This window comes from Cetorhinus maximus, chromosome 12 (assembly GCF_964194155.1).
Source record: "Cetorhinus maximus chromosome 12, sCetMax3.hap1.1, whole genome shotgun sequence".
In the NCBI taxonomy this organism is placed as follows: Eukaryota; Metazoa; Chordata; class Chondrichthyes; order Lamniformes; family Cetorhinidae; genus Cetorhinus; species Cetorhinus maximus.
In genome coordinates this window covers 106,862,237-106,878,389 of record NC_135890.1, presented here as the reverse complement: position 1 = coordinate 106,878,389, position 16,153 = coordinate 106,862,237, and the positions used below count along the sequence as shown (strand labels likewise).

The following is a 16,153-nucleotide window of genomic DNA, read 5'->3' as shown; positions in this document are numbered from 1 at the left end:
TGTTTGACTTAAAGTGATGGACATATCTCAACTCATGTGACACGGTCACATGAGGGGACGTGTCAAGGAAATTTTGTTTTTGTACCTTTACCATTTATAAATTTGGAGCCGATCTCCCTGAGGCAGCACTTAGCGTCAGGGAGATCAGTGCGCTCTGTCGTGCACATACACAAAAGAGCGCACTCTCAGCTGAGGGAATCCCCCCTTGCCCGCACAGGGAGCGCATGTGCTTCCTGGCGGACGTGACGCTGGGCGGGTCTTAATTGGCCCACCCATGTAAAATGGCGGCGTGTCCCTGATTGCGGGCGCCGATCGGAGGCACGCCTGCCCGCGCCCGCTCCTGCACTTCCCCCCCGATGGGTGAGAAAATTCTTCCCTATGACAAACCAGCCCACTGAAATAAATCCTCAAGCTAAGTGACTTACAACAATATTAAGAATCCATATTTGTCTTTATTATTCCCACCTCATATTTATTTTAAGCGCACCCAGATTCGTAAGGCTCCCCAACTTGTTCCACACATATTATCCCCTCTTCAGGCCTCCTAGGCATTGTATGAGTCTCCCGCCAAGATGAAGAACAGAGACAGTTGTCTTTCAGCTCTAATAGTATTACCCTGTAACCAGTTTCCAAATTTTGCTTAGGTTCATTTCACCCAGCAACTTCTGTCAAGACAACCCTCAGCACAGACCGCAAGGGAAAACCTTTTGGGTTTTTAAATGACATATTTGAAAATGGCCATCATATTGAGATAGCAACAATTGCTGTAAACTCAGAGGGAGCAGAATATTAACAGTTATAAAAATGCAGAGAAAGATGCATGATGAGGATATTGTTTACTTGCATCTCCAAAATGCATTAATTTCATGGCACTGGCAAAAACACAAATGTCTTTTATACTCAGTAAATAATATCCATGGTATATAGTTTTTTTCCTCCTGACAGAGAAGCAGCATTACGAACATACGAATTAGGAGGAGTAGACCACTCGGTCCTCAAGCTTGCTCTGCCATTCAATAAGATTATGGCTGCTCTGAATGTAACCTCAATCCTACATTCTTGCCTACCCCTGATAACTTTTCACCCCTTGTATCTTTTTAATACTATATTCCTAAATTCTCTACTGCTTTAAATGCAGATTCTTCTTGATTTATAGTGTCACAGGCATTAGTAGGTCTCTAATACCTTGAGCCAAAATGATATATTCTGGCACATATCTCAGTGGAGTCTTACTGTGTGCTCCTCATCCACATGCACTTTCCAGTGGGAGTCACTACTAGCAATTAGGAAACTTGTCAATTTTGCTCTCACTAGCCATGTGTCAGTCAACTGTCTTTACTGGAGATCAGCTAGCACAGCACAGAATTAAACATGGCCCGTTTTGGTCTTTAAAATATGCTTAAAGCATAACAAAAACCCTCATTATTTTACAGAGCAAACATTCTTTCTTGATGTAGTCACCTTTAGTTATCTGGAAGGTTGTTCTCCTTAGAATTACTTACAGTGTCAAGAACAAATACAGAGGCCTTCCTTTGAGAAGGGATGAACAGGCCAAATAGGGCCTTATTCCCTTGAGCATTGTGGTAGAAGTACACGTGTCGGATGCTGCCTGCAGAAACAAGAGGGAACAAATTATTTCAATTGTGACCATTATAGAATTTGTTTTTTTTTTCCTAACCTGTAAATATCCAATGCCTCAGCTATTCACTCTGTCAATAGGCAGGAACACACAAGGCCGGCTATCATGGTTTTCCTTCAGAATTAAACTGGTTTGAAAATTATGTTTTGGGCATTTTTTGTTTAAGGAGCCACAAGTCACTGGTGCTTTGGGATGTTCTATGCCACCAAATTTGCAGGAGCATAGTTTAATATGGAATCACATACTCAGGAAGAGTCTCTGCAAGTATAAATCAACAAAACTTGAAGTGGGACTAGGCGCAAAAAGGATGGGCTGCTAACTAACTCAGCTATGCTAGACAGATACCATATGAATAGTTTGAATAAAAGATGAAGATCTCTAGTCAATCCACAAGAATAGGGGAAAAAAGAGTTCTTAATAACAGTTTTCACAACCTCAGGATGTTCCACTGCACTCATTGGTTGTGAAATGCAGAGTTGGATTACATGTTGAGAGCACGCTTCCACACCCCGGCATAAATTTTTGGGGGCCAGCCTGCCACTGCTAGGCTGGCTTGCCCTGCTTTAATTTTTCAGGCAATGGCCCTTTAATTAGTACAAGACTGGACTTCCCTCTTCTCCAGGAGGAAATCCCACCTCAGAGTTGCCAGCCAATTGGAAGCTAGCAGCTCTACGTTAGGATCAGTGGCCACAGCAGCTATTGCAGGAGGCCCAAAAGAAAGGGGAACCATGGATGTTCACAAACCTAGTTAAGTCAGTGATCTCCCTGGGGTCAGGTTGGTAGGCCCTGATGAGCGGCGGTGGGAGGGCATGTCAGGCCGGTCAAGGAGAGGAGGGTGGAGAGGGAGAGGTTAATTGCCTACTGTTAATGGCCATGGGCATGCAGCCCATCCAACACCTCCCCCGCTGCCCATAAGCTCCTGGCAAGGGTAGGTAGGTTGGCAGCAGGCATACTGCCAATAATATGGTGCCCTAATTTGAGTCCATCCACCTATTTTGCTGCCCACAGATGGCAATCCCTTAGGTCAACATTTCAGTGCAGTACTATGTTATGTGCTTAAGTCTCAGGTGAGGATTGAGTCCACAACCTTCTGACTCAAAAGCAAGAGTGTTACCAATGAGCCTTAAACCGGCCTAGGTTATAGCTAGCTAAGGAACATACTCAGTTTTAACTAATGCAATTATTTTGGCTATATTAAATGGGTCTTAATTAAAAACATTTGCATAAAATAATAGGTAGCAAGAAAATTATAACATTAGTAATAGTATTTTTAAAATGCATCACTGGGTGCATGTTGACTGGTTTTTGAATTCATTGGCTGATTCTCTACACTCAGGTTTAGATAGTAAAACTACAGTCCATTTTCACTTTTGTGAACATTATAGCATCTTAATGTATTTTGAATATGATCATCTGAAAAATCAAAATAATCAGCCAACAATCAACGTGTGTGTGCAGATATAATTTGGTACCAAATCCAATTGCATCTAAATTGCTTTCATCTCCAGAGCATTGCCCAACTTTCAGTAAATTTAAAGTTCCTAAAGAGATAGTTTGTGTTTGGAAATTTAAACAAAAAAAAAAATGGACGTGCTGTTAGATTTTCTCTTCTGGTGTTGTGTGTAAACTGGCAATTATCTCTGGTCTACTTTGGAAATAAACCTTATTTAAGTAACTTTTCTTGATATAATGTCTTTTAAACTTTTAATGTGCGCTGAGAAATATCTCTCTCGAAGCTTTGCTGCAGTTTTAAATCCAGAGCTCATATGGTTTCGGCATAGGAGGCATTAGCCAGAGATTGAGATAGGGAGAAAGTTTAGAAAGTTCTGTAATTTTTATCAAGTAGCATTGACTTTGTGGACACAAGCCTGGGGAAACTTGCAAACATACTATTTTTTGTTTAGTTTTAAAATAATCACTGCATTACAGATATCCTGAAACTGACGGCAATGCTGACGACAAACTGGTTTCCAACGAGTACAAATGAAGATGTTGCTCATGAATCAAACAACTCACCAACTAATCATTAAAGTTTTAAAAATTCACATGACTACTTTTGACAATTGCCTTTAGTTACAAAATGGATTAGTGCTTTTTAACTTGAATTCAAGAGTCTGTTTCTAGACATCTGAGCACCTTTTAGAGCTAAGAAATTTAATTTTGGATTTCTTCTATTCCCTCTTGGTAGACCTTTAACAGACACACTGTTATTTGTCAAGAGACTAATGCCACTTAAGTACATACCTGAACAGCAAATGTCTTCAATGCTGCATTTTAGCAATGCATTAGGTTAAACTCACATCAGAAGACTCATTAATTTTTATAAAATAAAATTACAGCCAGCACAGTGGTGAAATTGATCATTTACGTAGGAGTTTTTCCTCGGGCTGTAGAAAATCCATTTCAATATGTCAAGACTTATTAAATTCACTGGTTTCCTCAAATTTCCACGAATCAGTTAGCTACATAAAACCTCCATAAGAGATTATGGACCAGTACTTTGATTCCAGGAGGTCTTGTGGTGCAGTGGGTAGCATCCTTGCCTCTGAGCCAGAAGCAAATAGGGAAATCAAAGAGAGGGCATGAAAAAAGATTAGCAAGTAAAGTTAAAGATTACCCAAAGATGTTTTACCAATACATTAATGCTAAAAGGTTAGTTAAGGAAAAAGTGGGACCTATCAGAGATGAAAATGGAAACTTGTGTGTAGATGCAGAGGCTGTGGGAAGGGTCTTGAATGAATATTTTGTCTCCGTGTTTACAAAGGAAAGGGAGAATGTAGATATAGTCGTCCAGGAGGAACACTGCAAGATATTGGAAGGGATAGTCATAAAGAGAGAGGAAGTACTTGAAGGGTTGAAATCCTTGAAAGTTGATAAGTCGCCAGGGCCAGATGGATTGTTTCCGAGGCTGCTGAAGGAAGTCAGGGAGGAGATAGCAGATGCTCTGAGGATGATTTTCCAATTTTCACTAGATACAGGGAGGTACCGGAGGACTGGAGAAATGCAAACGTAGTTCCATCGTTTAAAAAGGGATCAAAGGAAATGCCAAACAATTATAGGCCAGTTAGTCTTACATTGGTGGTGAGCGAATTAGTAGAATCAATCCTGAGAGATAGGATTAACTGTCATGTGGAAAGGCATGGACTAGTCAGGGGTGGTCAGCATGGATTTGTTAAAGGAAGGTCTTGCCTCACAAATTTGATTGAATTCTTTGAGGAAGTGACAAGAAGGGTTGATGAAGGTAGTGCAGTGGATGTTGTGTACATAGATTTTAGCAAGGCATTTGACAAGGTCCCACATGGCAGATTGGTCAGGAAAGTAAAAGCCCATAGGATTCAGGGTAATGTGGCAAACTGGATAAAAGGTTAGCTTTGTAATAGGAAAGAAAGGGTAATGGTCAATGGGTGCCCTTGCGAATGGAAAATTGTCTCAGGTGGTGTTCCACAGGGCTCGGGGTTGGGACCCTTGCTGTTTGTGTTATATATTAATGATTTGGACGTGAACATGGGGGGGCACGATTGGGAAATTTGCAGATGACACAAAGAATGGCTGAGTAGTGGATAGTGTAGAGGATAGCCATAATCTCCAAAACAATATAGATGGGTTGGTGGAGTGGGCAGTAAAAGTGGCAGATGGATTTTAACAAAGAGAAGTGTGAGGTCATACATTTAGGGAGGTCATACAGTTACAGGGATTACACAATAAATGGGAATATACTAAGAGGGGTAGATGAAGTGAGAGATCTTGGCGTACAAGTACACAGGTCCCTGAAGGCAGCAGTTCAAGTAGACAATGTTGTAAAGCAGGCATATAGAATGCTCTCCTTCATTGGCAGAGGTATAGAATATAAAAGTAAGGATATAATGTTGGAATTGTATAAAACAATGGTGAGGCCACAACTGGAGTATTGTGTGCAGTCCTGGTCACCACATTACAGGAAGGATGTAATAGCTCTGGAGAGAGTGCAGAGGAGGTTTACAAGAATGTTGCCAGGGTTAGAAAAGTGTAGCTACAAGGAGAGATTGGATAGGCTGGGGTTATTTTCCTTAGAACAAAGGAGGCTGAGAGGTGACTTGATTGAGGTGTACAAAATTGAGGGGAATAGATAAGACTGGACAGGATAAAATTGTTTCCCTTGGTGGAGAATTCTAGAGCCAGGGGACATAGATTCAAGATAAGTGGCAGAAGGTGTAGGGGGGACATGAGGAAGAACTTTTTTATGCAGAGGGTAGTGGGTGTCTGGAATTCGCTGCCCAAGTTGGTGGTAGAGGCAGAAACTCTAAACTCTTTTAAAAAGTACCTGGATTTGCACCTTAAATGCTGTAAGCTGCAGGGCTATGGGTCGGGTGCAGGAAGGTGGGATTAGAAAGGGCACCTGGGTGTCCTTGGGCTGGCATGGACAAGATGGGCTGAATGGACTCCTTGTGTTGTAACTTTTCTTTGGTTCTATCAGCTCTTGTGATGCAATAGATACGTAATATGCACCAATTTATAGTAGATGTGCAGGAGTTACAAATGAGCCATACACACACTATTGTACCACTCCTCTCCAGGTGAGGAAACATTACAAAACTTACTAAATTATCTGGCATTTTTGAGGATAAGTAATTACCTGGTTCCAGATAATTAAACTGTGCTAATGAGCGCATTTCCAGCTGTTCCAATTCAAAGGTGTCTGCTTCCCGTCCTGCAAGATAGAGCGATAACTGTCTATTGACCATACAGACGCATCCAAGCTGGACAAGGGCACGGAAGAGCAAGGGAACCTAGGGAATGCATAGGAAGAAGAGTGTGGATATCAATTGCAGAATTAACTTTTCTTTTCAATACCATGACTGACTGTTGAAATCAAATTAACTGTGATAATTAGCAGGAAATTAGGTAAATACTTGAAAAACTTTGAAGATCATGGGTAAATGGGATTAAGGTAAATAGCACAGCAGTGGAGACAGCATTGGGATAATGGTGGGCCAACCTGGCTTCCTTTGGCACTGGGCTTTCTAGGATAGCGGTAAGGTATCTAATCGATGCTGCATGAGTGATTGAATTTTTTTGTTGCATGACAACATTCTACATACATGATGATAGATCACATTGCTATCTACTGCCTCCAAATACTTGGAAAAAGCCCAGGAAAGCTCACTCCAGATGCAATTGCAGAAAGTCTTTGTTCTGATTTCCACTTTTGCAGTCTTGCATACAGTGCACTGCTGTTTCTCTATTGAGCACTCGTTTCATACTCGATTGAAGGTCTTGTTGAGGTAAACATGCAGTTAATGGAGGCAAATTCTTACAATCCTTTGAGGGTTCATGTAACATTCAGTGCTTTTGTTTGGACTATACAGAACATTGAATACCATATCTGGCAACATCAATTTGGAATTATTAGCCTGTCTTTCTCTTTATAAATGCTGATTCTGCCAACATTTACTGATTTTATTTCAGGTTTTGAGGTTTTGCAATATAAAAAATAAAAGCTGCAAGTGTTCATGTATGCTGCCTGCCCTTCTAATGCATCAGTTAATCTGTTTTCACTTGATAGGTCATATGCATGGTTTGCAGAATTTCAAATCAAAAACTGCAAATTTACTTTCCATAAGTCAAAGTGGCGCAAGGCTCACTCAACTCTGCAAATGTCTGCAAATAAAATCTCTTCAATATCCAAACTGCACAATTGATATTTTTGAAGGTAATAATTACTGAAGATATAAATTAGAATTGAATTATTTCACAGCTTAATTCTACAACATTTACTGACATCAAGAAGTTTTCCTTAAAAATAGGCAGCATTCCAGACCACACAACCTAAGGACACATAAAAAAAAACTGAATAGTTGTGGGTAATTGGTTTGGTTTTGTCTGAAATAATAGTGATATCAAACGAAAGACGAAACAAGTGATTGAATAAATACAAAGGTTAAACTTACTTGCAAAAATTAAACAAGCTTAATTTCTACATATATAGCTGAGTCTTCATTACTCACATTCCCATTATCCACCAGAATTCTCATAGGACAAAGCAATGCTTGTGAGGTTATCTCAATGCATTGCAACCAATCTTGATAGTAATAGAATAGGTTCTTTATATTTTATTGTCTTTAATTCCAATACCTAGGGCATTGTGACAGCATATATGCAAGCAAATGGTGGGGGCATTTTAATTATCTGCTAAATAGATTCCTTTTGGCAGTTTCCACTTTAATACTGTAATTATTTTTTTTTTCACTACCCAACACCTTGAGTAACATGATAAAAATAACAATTTTCTTCAATGGTTTACATAGTTAGGCTTTGGAGAAAAGCTCAAGTTCTAGCCTACTATATATAAATTCCATCCATCACCAAAAACTATTCAGACCTGTGTTTCATAGACTCCCTCAATGTCTGGAGCAGAGAGGTCAGCATTAATCTCATTGATGTGCTCCTGGTACATGTCTTCTGGCACAGAATATTCATATAGATTGTAAACAATATTGGAGCGAGGAAGGATACGGTTAACCTGTGAACATGGAAATAAATTTCAATAAATGGGAAAAAAAGTAGTGCTAACATACAAAATGTCAAATTTCCAGGTAGGCAAACAGCTACTTCTCAAACTGCCCAATTAAATAGCAGTTAAATGCATAATAACCAAGACTTGCATATTTCATCTTTATTCCTTCAGATGGTGATAAACCTGCGGTGTCATTTCAGTACTTTGTTTTTAAAATACATCACTACATCACTTTGCAACTTTAACTTCCACAGGCATTCAAGTTCTTCAATTCAAATGGTTGTTTATTACACAATAGGTCTGATACCATATATTGAAAAATAAGATTTGTTTGGAGAAAAGCCAAGAAAGATGAGGAGGGAATATGCTATACTTACTTTCTTGTAAACAGCACTATCATCTGCTTTAGGGATGCGCTGATTGACGTAGAACACTCGAGGGATGTTGAGTTTGATGCAATGTAAATCATTACCAACAACAGCCCACAGTTTGAAGAAACCAGGCTGACTTGTTTCTGCAATCTGAAGCATCGAAAGACTGAATTTACTTAAGGCACTTCACATACTACAGTAGGACAGCAGACTTCATTACAAGAGCTTTTCATACCAACATCACATGATTCAACGAAGAATCACAGTTTACTTTTTTTGTTCATTTCACGGGACATGGATATTGTTGACAAGTCCAGTATTTATCATCCACCCCAAATTGCCCTCTAGAAGGTGGTGGTGAGCTGCCTTTTTGAACCATCTCAATCCATGTGGTAAAGGAACTCCCACACAGCACCGTTGGAGAGGGAGTTTCATAAAGTTGGCCCTATGGTCAAAAAAGAAATAAGGAGCGACGACCTAAGTTAACTAGACAGAAAGGCAGTCAACAGGATGACATATATATATGTGTTACTGGAATGGGCAGACAAGTGTCATTTAATGTGATCAGTTTGCGGCTTTGGTGGGGGAGAGAGAGAGAGAGAACACAGTGAAAATCAATAAAACTCTCATTTATCTAGCGTCTTTAAGTAATAAAACACCCAAGGCGCTTCACAGAAAGGCTATCAAACAAAAGCTAACACCGGAGTGTCTTGAAGGAGAAGAGAAACAGAGAGGTTTAAGGAGGAGATTCCAGGACTTGGGCCACAGCAGCTGGAAACATAACTGCCAATGGGTGGAACAATTAAAGGGATGGAGGGGGTTACAGAGATAAGGAGGGACAAAGCCATGGATGGATTTGAAGTATGAAAATTTTAAAATTTAAGTGTTGCTTGATTGGAAGCATGTGTAGGTCAGTGAGCACAGGGATGATGAGTGAAAGGACTTGGGTGTAAATTAGGATGTCAACAGCAGAGTTTTGGATGACCTCAAGTTTATGGAGTGTAGAAGATTAGAAACCAAGCAGAAGGGTGTCAGAATAGTTAATTCTACAGGTAACGAAGGTCTGGATGAGGGCTTCAACCGATGGGCTGAGGAAGGGATAGGGTCTGACAATGTTACAGAGGTGGAAGTAGGCAGCCTTGATGCACAAGTGCACAAAACAAATTTATTCCTATAAAACAGAAAGGAGATGTGGATAAAGAAAGAGATTATAGCATAACTGAAACTTATAAGGGAGGAATATGATAATCAAAAACAGCCATAAATTTGTTAAACATAAGTTGCATTTTGACAAATCTATGAGGTACTTGCATAGATTAAGGGGATGCAAGTAGATGAAGTGCATTTGGATTTTCAGAAGGCTCAATATGGTAGAAGAGAAAATGTAGCAGCACAGAGAGAGAAAGTGGAAGCTTAGTTAGGGTGAATGAGTGTTCAGTCTAGAAAAGGGTTGGAAATAGTGTATGTATATATATATTTTTGAACATGAGAAACTCACTTTTATGTTGTCAGCATATTTCAAGATTAAGTCTTGCAAATGAAGAGTACTATGAAGGACTTCAGGAAGACATACATATATATGTTACTGGAATAGGGGACAAGTGTCATTCAATGTGATCAGTTTGCGGCTTTGGTGGTGGCGGGGGGGGGGGGGGGAGAGAGAGAGAGAGAGAGCGCGAGAGAGAGAGAGAGCGAGAGCGAGACAAAACACAGTGAAAATTCATCAGTGATGCCAGTGCAGTTATCTGAAGGGGGTTGAAAGACTGGGGCCATTGCTACTGAATAGGGGTTAGGGATTCTTAATATACGAATAGTTTTGATAGATGAACAGGAAGGCTTTTTCTTGTCTTCCAGTAATTATCATGGGGCTGAATTTTCCCCCCGTCAGGGTGGTTGCGTGGGGGCAGACGGGAGCGAGCGCAAACCCAATCGGCGCCCCTGATCGGGTCTACGCCGGCATTTTACGTGGTCAGGCCAACTAAGGCCAGCCCAGCGTGACACGCACCCAGAAGTGCTGAGCGCTCCCTGTGCGGGTGGGGGGATTCCCTGAGTTGGGGCATGCTTGCGAAAGAGCACAGAAATCTGCCTCATGGAGGTCAGTTTAAGGTTTTAACATTTAAATAAAGGGAAAAAAAAACTTTTAAAACATGTCCCCTCATGTGACAGTGTCACATGAGCTGGGACATGTCAATGAACCGTTTTAATAATTTTTATTGAATTTTAAAACACTTCATGAAACCTCATCCCGCCCGTGGATGAGGTTTCATAAAAATGCAAAGGCCGCCTGGCCTATTCACCCACCCGCCAACCTTAAGGTTGAACGGCAGCTCATTTAACTGTTTTAATTAGTTTTTAACAGGCCTTAATAGGCCTTTGACAGTTCGGCGGGCGTGCAGCCAACTCAGCTGTATGCCCACTGAACTGAAAATCTAAATGACACACGGTGACATTAGGACGCCTGCCCGAAGTCGCCGTGCGTCATTTTACACGTCAGTGAGTGGGCCCCGCCGCCGACCGGAAAATTCTTCCCATGGAGATAAAGTAGAATGGCTAGGAAACAAAGAGCAAAGAAAAGTACAGCACAGGAACAGGCCCTTCGGCTCTCCAAGCCTGCGCCGATCATATTGCCTGTCAAACTAAAACATTTTACACTTCTGGGGTCCGTATCCCTCTATTCCCATCCTATTCATGTATTTGTCAAGCTGCCTCTCAAACACCACTATCGTACCTGCTTCCACCACCTCCTCTGGCAGCGAATTCCAGACACTCACTACCCTCTGTGTAAAAAACTTGCCCCGCACATCTCCTCTATAGTTTTCCCCTCTCACCTTAAATCTATGTCCCCTAGTAATTGACTCTTCCACCCTGGGAAAAAGCTTCTGACTATCTACTCTGTCCATGCCACTCATAATTTTGTAAACTTCTATCAAGTCGCCCCTCAATCTCCATTGCTCTAGTGAGAACAATCCGAGTTTCTCCAACCTCTCCTCATAGCTAAAAACCTCCAGACCAGGCAGCGTCTTGGTAAACCTCCTCTGCACCCTCTCCAACGCCTCCATATCCTTCTGGTAATGTGGCGACCAGAATTGCACGCAATATTCCAAGTGTGGCCTAACCAAGGTTCTATACAGCTGCAGCATGACTTCCCAGCTTTTATACTCAATACCCCTGTCGATGAAAGCAAGCATGCCATATGCCTTCCTGACTACCTTATCCACCTGCGTTGCCACTTTCAGTGACCTGTACACCCAGATCCCTCTGCCTGTCGATGGACTTAAGGGTTCTGCCATTTACTGTATAATTCCTACCTGTATTAGACCTTCCAAAATGCTTAACTTCGCATTTGTCCAGATTAAACTCCATCTGCCATTTCTCCACCCAAGTCTCCAACCGATCTATATCTCGTTGTATCCTTTGACAATCCTCTTCACTATCTGCAACTCCTCCAACCTTAGTGTCATCTGTAAACTTACTAATTAGCCCAATTACATTTTCCTCCAAATCATTTACGTATACTACAAACAGCAAAGGTCCCAGCACTGATCCCTGCGGAACACCACTAGTCACAGCTCTCCATTCAGAAAAGCACCCTTCCACTGCTACCCTCTGTCTTCTATGACCAAGCCAATTCTGTATCTATCTTGCCAGCTCACCTCTGATCCCGTGCGACTTTACCTTCTGTACCAGTCTGCCATGAGGGACCTTGTCAAAGGCCTTACTGAAATCCATGTAGATAACATCCACTGCCCTTCCATTGTCGATCATCTTTGTCACTTCCTCGAAAAACTCGATCAAGTTAGTGAGACACGACCTTCCCTTCACAAAACCATGCTGCCTCTCACTAATACGCCCATTTTCTTCCAAATGGTAGTAAATCCTGTCACAAAGAATCTTCTCCAATAATTTCCCTACCACTGACGTAAGGCTCACCGGCCTGTAATTTCCTGGATTATCCCTGCTACCCTTCTTAAACAATGGAACAACATTGGCCATTCTCCAGTCCTCTGGGACCTCACCCGTAGCCAGTGAGGATACAAACATTTTTATATACACAGGTTTATTGTCTGGTTGAGACAGAGACCACTGGATCTTTTGCGGGGCAACTGGATAAACATTTGAAGCAAGACAAGTGCATGATTACAGGCAGAGCACAGCACAATGGGGTTAGTTTTGGTTCCTCTAGTGAAGCACTGCCCCTGACACAATGGGTTGAGTAGCCTCCTTCTTATGGTTCTAATTCAGGAAGCTGTTTCTTGATCCATAATCAAAACCAATCTTAAGTTACTGTAACATCCCAATAGGTTCCAGAGATCCAATCTTGCCAATTTAACAAAGTTTACCTGTACAATTTGCCATGGCATATCTAGAATGGTGCGGGCAGTTCGACGCAAAAAGCTGCTGAGGCTGGTTGCAGGACCATCTCGAATTGGTCTACCTGGTGCAGGTGCACCATCATCAAGCTTTCTCCTCTTTCTGCGGGCCTTCCTCTGTTTTGACTGTAGCTCCCATTTCTTCTTATGGTATCTCAGCCACACTAGCCGTTCACTCTGGTTTCAAAATGCAAGTTAGAAAGTTAGCTTTAAATTAGTAAGTCTATTAGTGCCCAAAGTACTGCCAGCCTTTTTCCTCGTTTCCATCAAATATGTAATAGCCTCAAAACCCTATTTGAAGTCCTGGGCAGCCTTATCAATCTGAATCAAATTCAAACTTTAACCAAGAGTAAACATACTTTAGAACATGAAGCATGAACTAATCCCCATCTTGTGCAAACCTAAGGGTCAGCCCATCATGAACTTCTAGTGAGATGATGTTTAGTGTACTTCGATGACAGACTTAAGCAGAGTGCATGGCTTAGTAGGCTGTTTGAAGCAAGGAATCCCCCATGTGAATGAACCTCCAGTTCAAATGTGGGGAAAGGGAATCCATTCAGTAACATTGAAAATGGAAACAGAAAATGTTGGAAACACTCAGCAGCATCTGTGGAGACAGAAACAGAGTTAACGTTTAGATCAATGTCTTTTCACCAGAACACTTTTTCTCTCCACAGATGTTGCCTAATTGGAGCATTTCCAGCATTTTCTGTTTCTATTTCAGGTCTCCAATACTATCTGCATTTTTCTTTTTTTATAATAGAAACACTGGAAATATGGTTTGGAGAAAAAAATGAAAATTCAATTAATAGGCAACACTTTTCTGTGTTTAAATAGTGTCTGTCAGTTAGCAATGAAAGTGTAAAACTAAGAGAACAATTTATAACTTTGATTTTACAGTGTAACAGAATTTATCCAAGACATCAAGATAGAAACCAGAGCTGTCCACCTGATCTTTGGACTACCTGCTTAACACAGAACAGGTGGCCTCACACTAATCTCAGATCTTAAAATAACAATGCTTAGAAACACAAATCAACAGTAACAAACAGTTAATGGGAGCTGCAACTGAACGATGTAGAGAATTTTCCAGAAAGTATAATATCAAATATCTGTTACATATAACATCTCCTAACAAAGAAAAAGCATGCAGATTTTGGGGCAGGATCTTGCCCTTGTCGGGCGGGCTCGGTGGGAAGCCGACTGCCACCTGTGATCGGGGCCGGAAGGTAATTTCACGCTGGCGGGCCAATTAAGGCCTGCCCAGCCTGAAATGCAAGCAGCAGTGCTTAGCGCTGCCTGTGCTTAGGGTGGGGGGAAGAAAGAGTGTGAGTGGGATGGGTGCGAACTTCACGCATGCGTGCGAGTGCACACTTCATAAGCTCGCTGAGGCACAGAGTTGCCTCAGGGAGATGAAGCATTTTCAAAAAAGATAATAAAGACATAAATAAGGTAACAAAACACTTCCCCCTTGTGTGACTCTGTCAAATGAGCAGGGACATGTTATTAATTGAATTTTAAATTTTTTAGTTTATTTTTATTTGCTTTAGGAAACCTCATTCCACCCATGGATGAGGTTTCCTAAAAAGTGCAAAGGCCGCTTGGCCTTTTCGTCTGCCCGCCAACCATAAGGTTGGACAGGCAGCAAAAAATGTCAAGGCAATAATGGCCTTAACAGGCCTTTTAATTGTCGGTGGGCGCGCTGCTGACTCTGGTGCACGCCCACTGAACGAAATATCACGTGACTGCACATTGGCATCAGGATGCTCACCTGACATCAACTGTGTCATTTTATGCTTCAGCGGGTCGGGCACATTCCCACCAACCGAGATAAAAATTTTGCCCATGAAGATCGAACATATGGTTACTGTAAGGATATGAACATATGAGGATATAGGCATTCCAAGTATTAAATAGCCATGAACATTGTTAGAATGGCTGTTCAGTAAAAATCCATGGCTTCCTGACTCTGATCATGATTGATCAATGTTCAGCACCATTCGTTACTCCTCAGATACTGAAGCAGTCTATATCTGTATGCAGCAAATCCTGGATAACATTCAGGTTTGGGCCTGAAGTGGCAAGTAACATTTGCACCATCCAAGTGCCAGGCAATGAACATCTCTAACAAGAGGGAATCTAACCACCTCCCCTTGACATTCAATATCATTACCATCGCTGAATCCCCCACTATCAACATCCTGGAGGTTACAATTAACCAGAAGCCAAACTGAACCAGCCATATATACTGTAGCTACGAAAGCAGCTCCGAAGCTGGGAATTCTGCCGTGTGTAACTTACTTCCTGTCTCCCCAAAGTCTGCCCATCATCTATAAGGCACAAGTTAGGAGTGTGATAGAGTACCCTCCACTTGCCTGGATGAGTGCAGCTACAATAACACTCAAGAAGCTCAACATCATCCAGTACACAGCAGTTTGCTTGATCGGCACCCCATCCACCACCTTCAACATTCACTTCCTCCACCACCGACGCAGAGTGGCAGCAGTGTGCACTGTCTACAACATGCACTAAAGCAACTCGCCAAGCCTCTTTCAACAACACTTTTTAAATTTGTAACCTCTACCACCTACAAGGACAAGTGCAGCAGACGCATGGGAACACCACCATCTGCAAGTTCCCCAGCAAGTCACAACATCTTGGCTTAGAACTAAATCACCGTTTCTTCACAGTCACTTGATCAAAATCCTCAAACTCCCTTGCTAACAGCACTGCGGGTGTACTTGCACCACATGGAGTGCAGTGGTTCAAAAAGGCGGCTCACCACCTAATTGCAATTAGGGATGGGAAACAAATGCTGACCTTGTCAGCAATACACACATCCCATGAAGGAATGAAAGAAAAGGATAGTGTATGATCACAAGTGTCCTTGTTATTACAAAGTGTAGTTATTGTCGAACAGAAAGGATAAACAGCACCTACAACATTATCTCTTAGTTCTTCTGTCCGCAAGAATGTGCTGAGCACTTTTCATATTTGTTGATATATAATCAAATATAATGCTTTTTTACTATTTTTCAGCAGAGTTTTGCTAGATTGCAATTTAACATCAAGGTTCTGCATCTATAGGTTTCCTTAGATTTATTTCTCATGTTAAAAATAGTAAGAAGTATGTTAAAATCAGTACAGTTGAAAGTTGTGTTGTCCTCAAGGTCCTGTATTGCATTATCAACAATGGAAAGAAAATAAGCACAGAAAAAGCTTGTGCCAAGGCTAAAATGCAGATAAAGTAGGCACAAGGCCTGTGTCTGAACACAGAACT

The 16,153-nt window shown here is 41.5% G+C and overlaps 1 protein-coding gene across 1 annotated transcript in view; it reads right to left on the bottom strand.

Annotated features, from left to right (window-relative positions):
• Positions 1-16,153, bottom strand: part of pole (polymerase (DNA directed), epsilon) — a 144,691-nt gene that overhangs the window by 54,137 nt on the left and 74,401 nt on the right. Inside the window, exons 31-35 of the mRNA XM_078554304.1 lie at positions 12,844-13,050; positions 8,510-8,653; positions 7,998-8,138; positions 6,252-6,405; positions 1,503-1,609 (exon numbers count right to left, since the gene is read on the bottom strand). Coding sequence (XP_078410430.1) covers positions 1,503-1,609; positions 6,252-6,405; positions 7,998-8,138; positions 8,510-8,653; positions 12,844-13,050 — 753 coding nt within the window. The remainder of the gene's footprint in view (positions 1-1,502; positions 1,610-6,251; positions 6,406-7,997; positions 8,139-8,509; positions 8,654-12,843; positions 13,051-16,153) is intronic.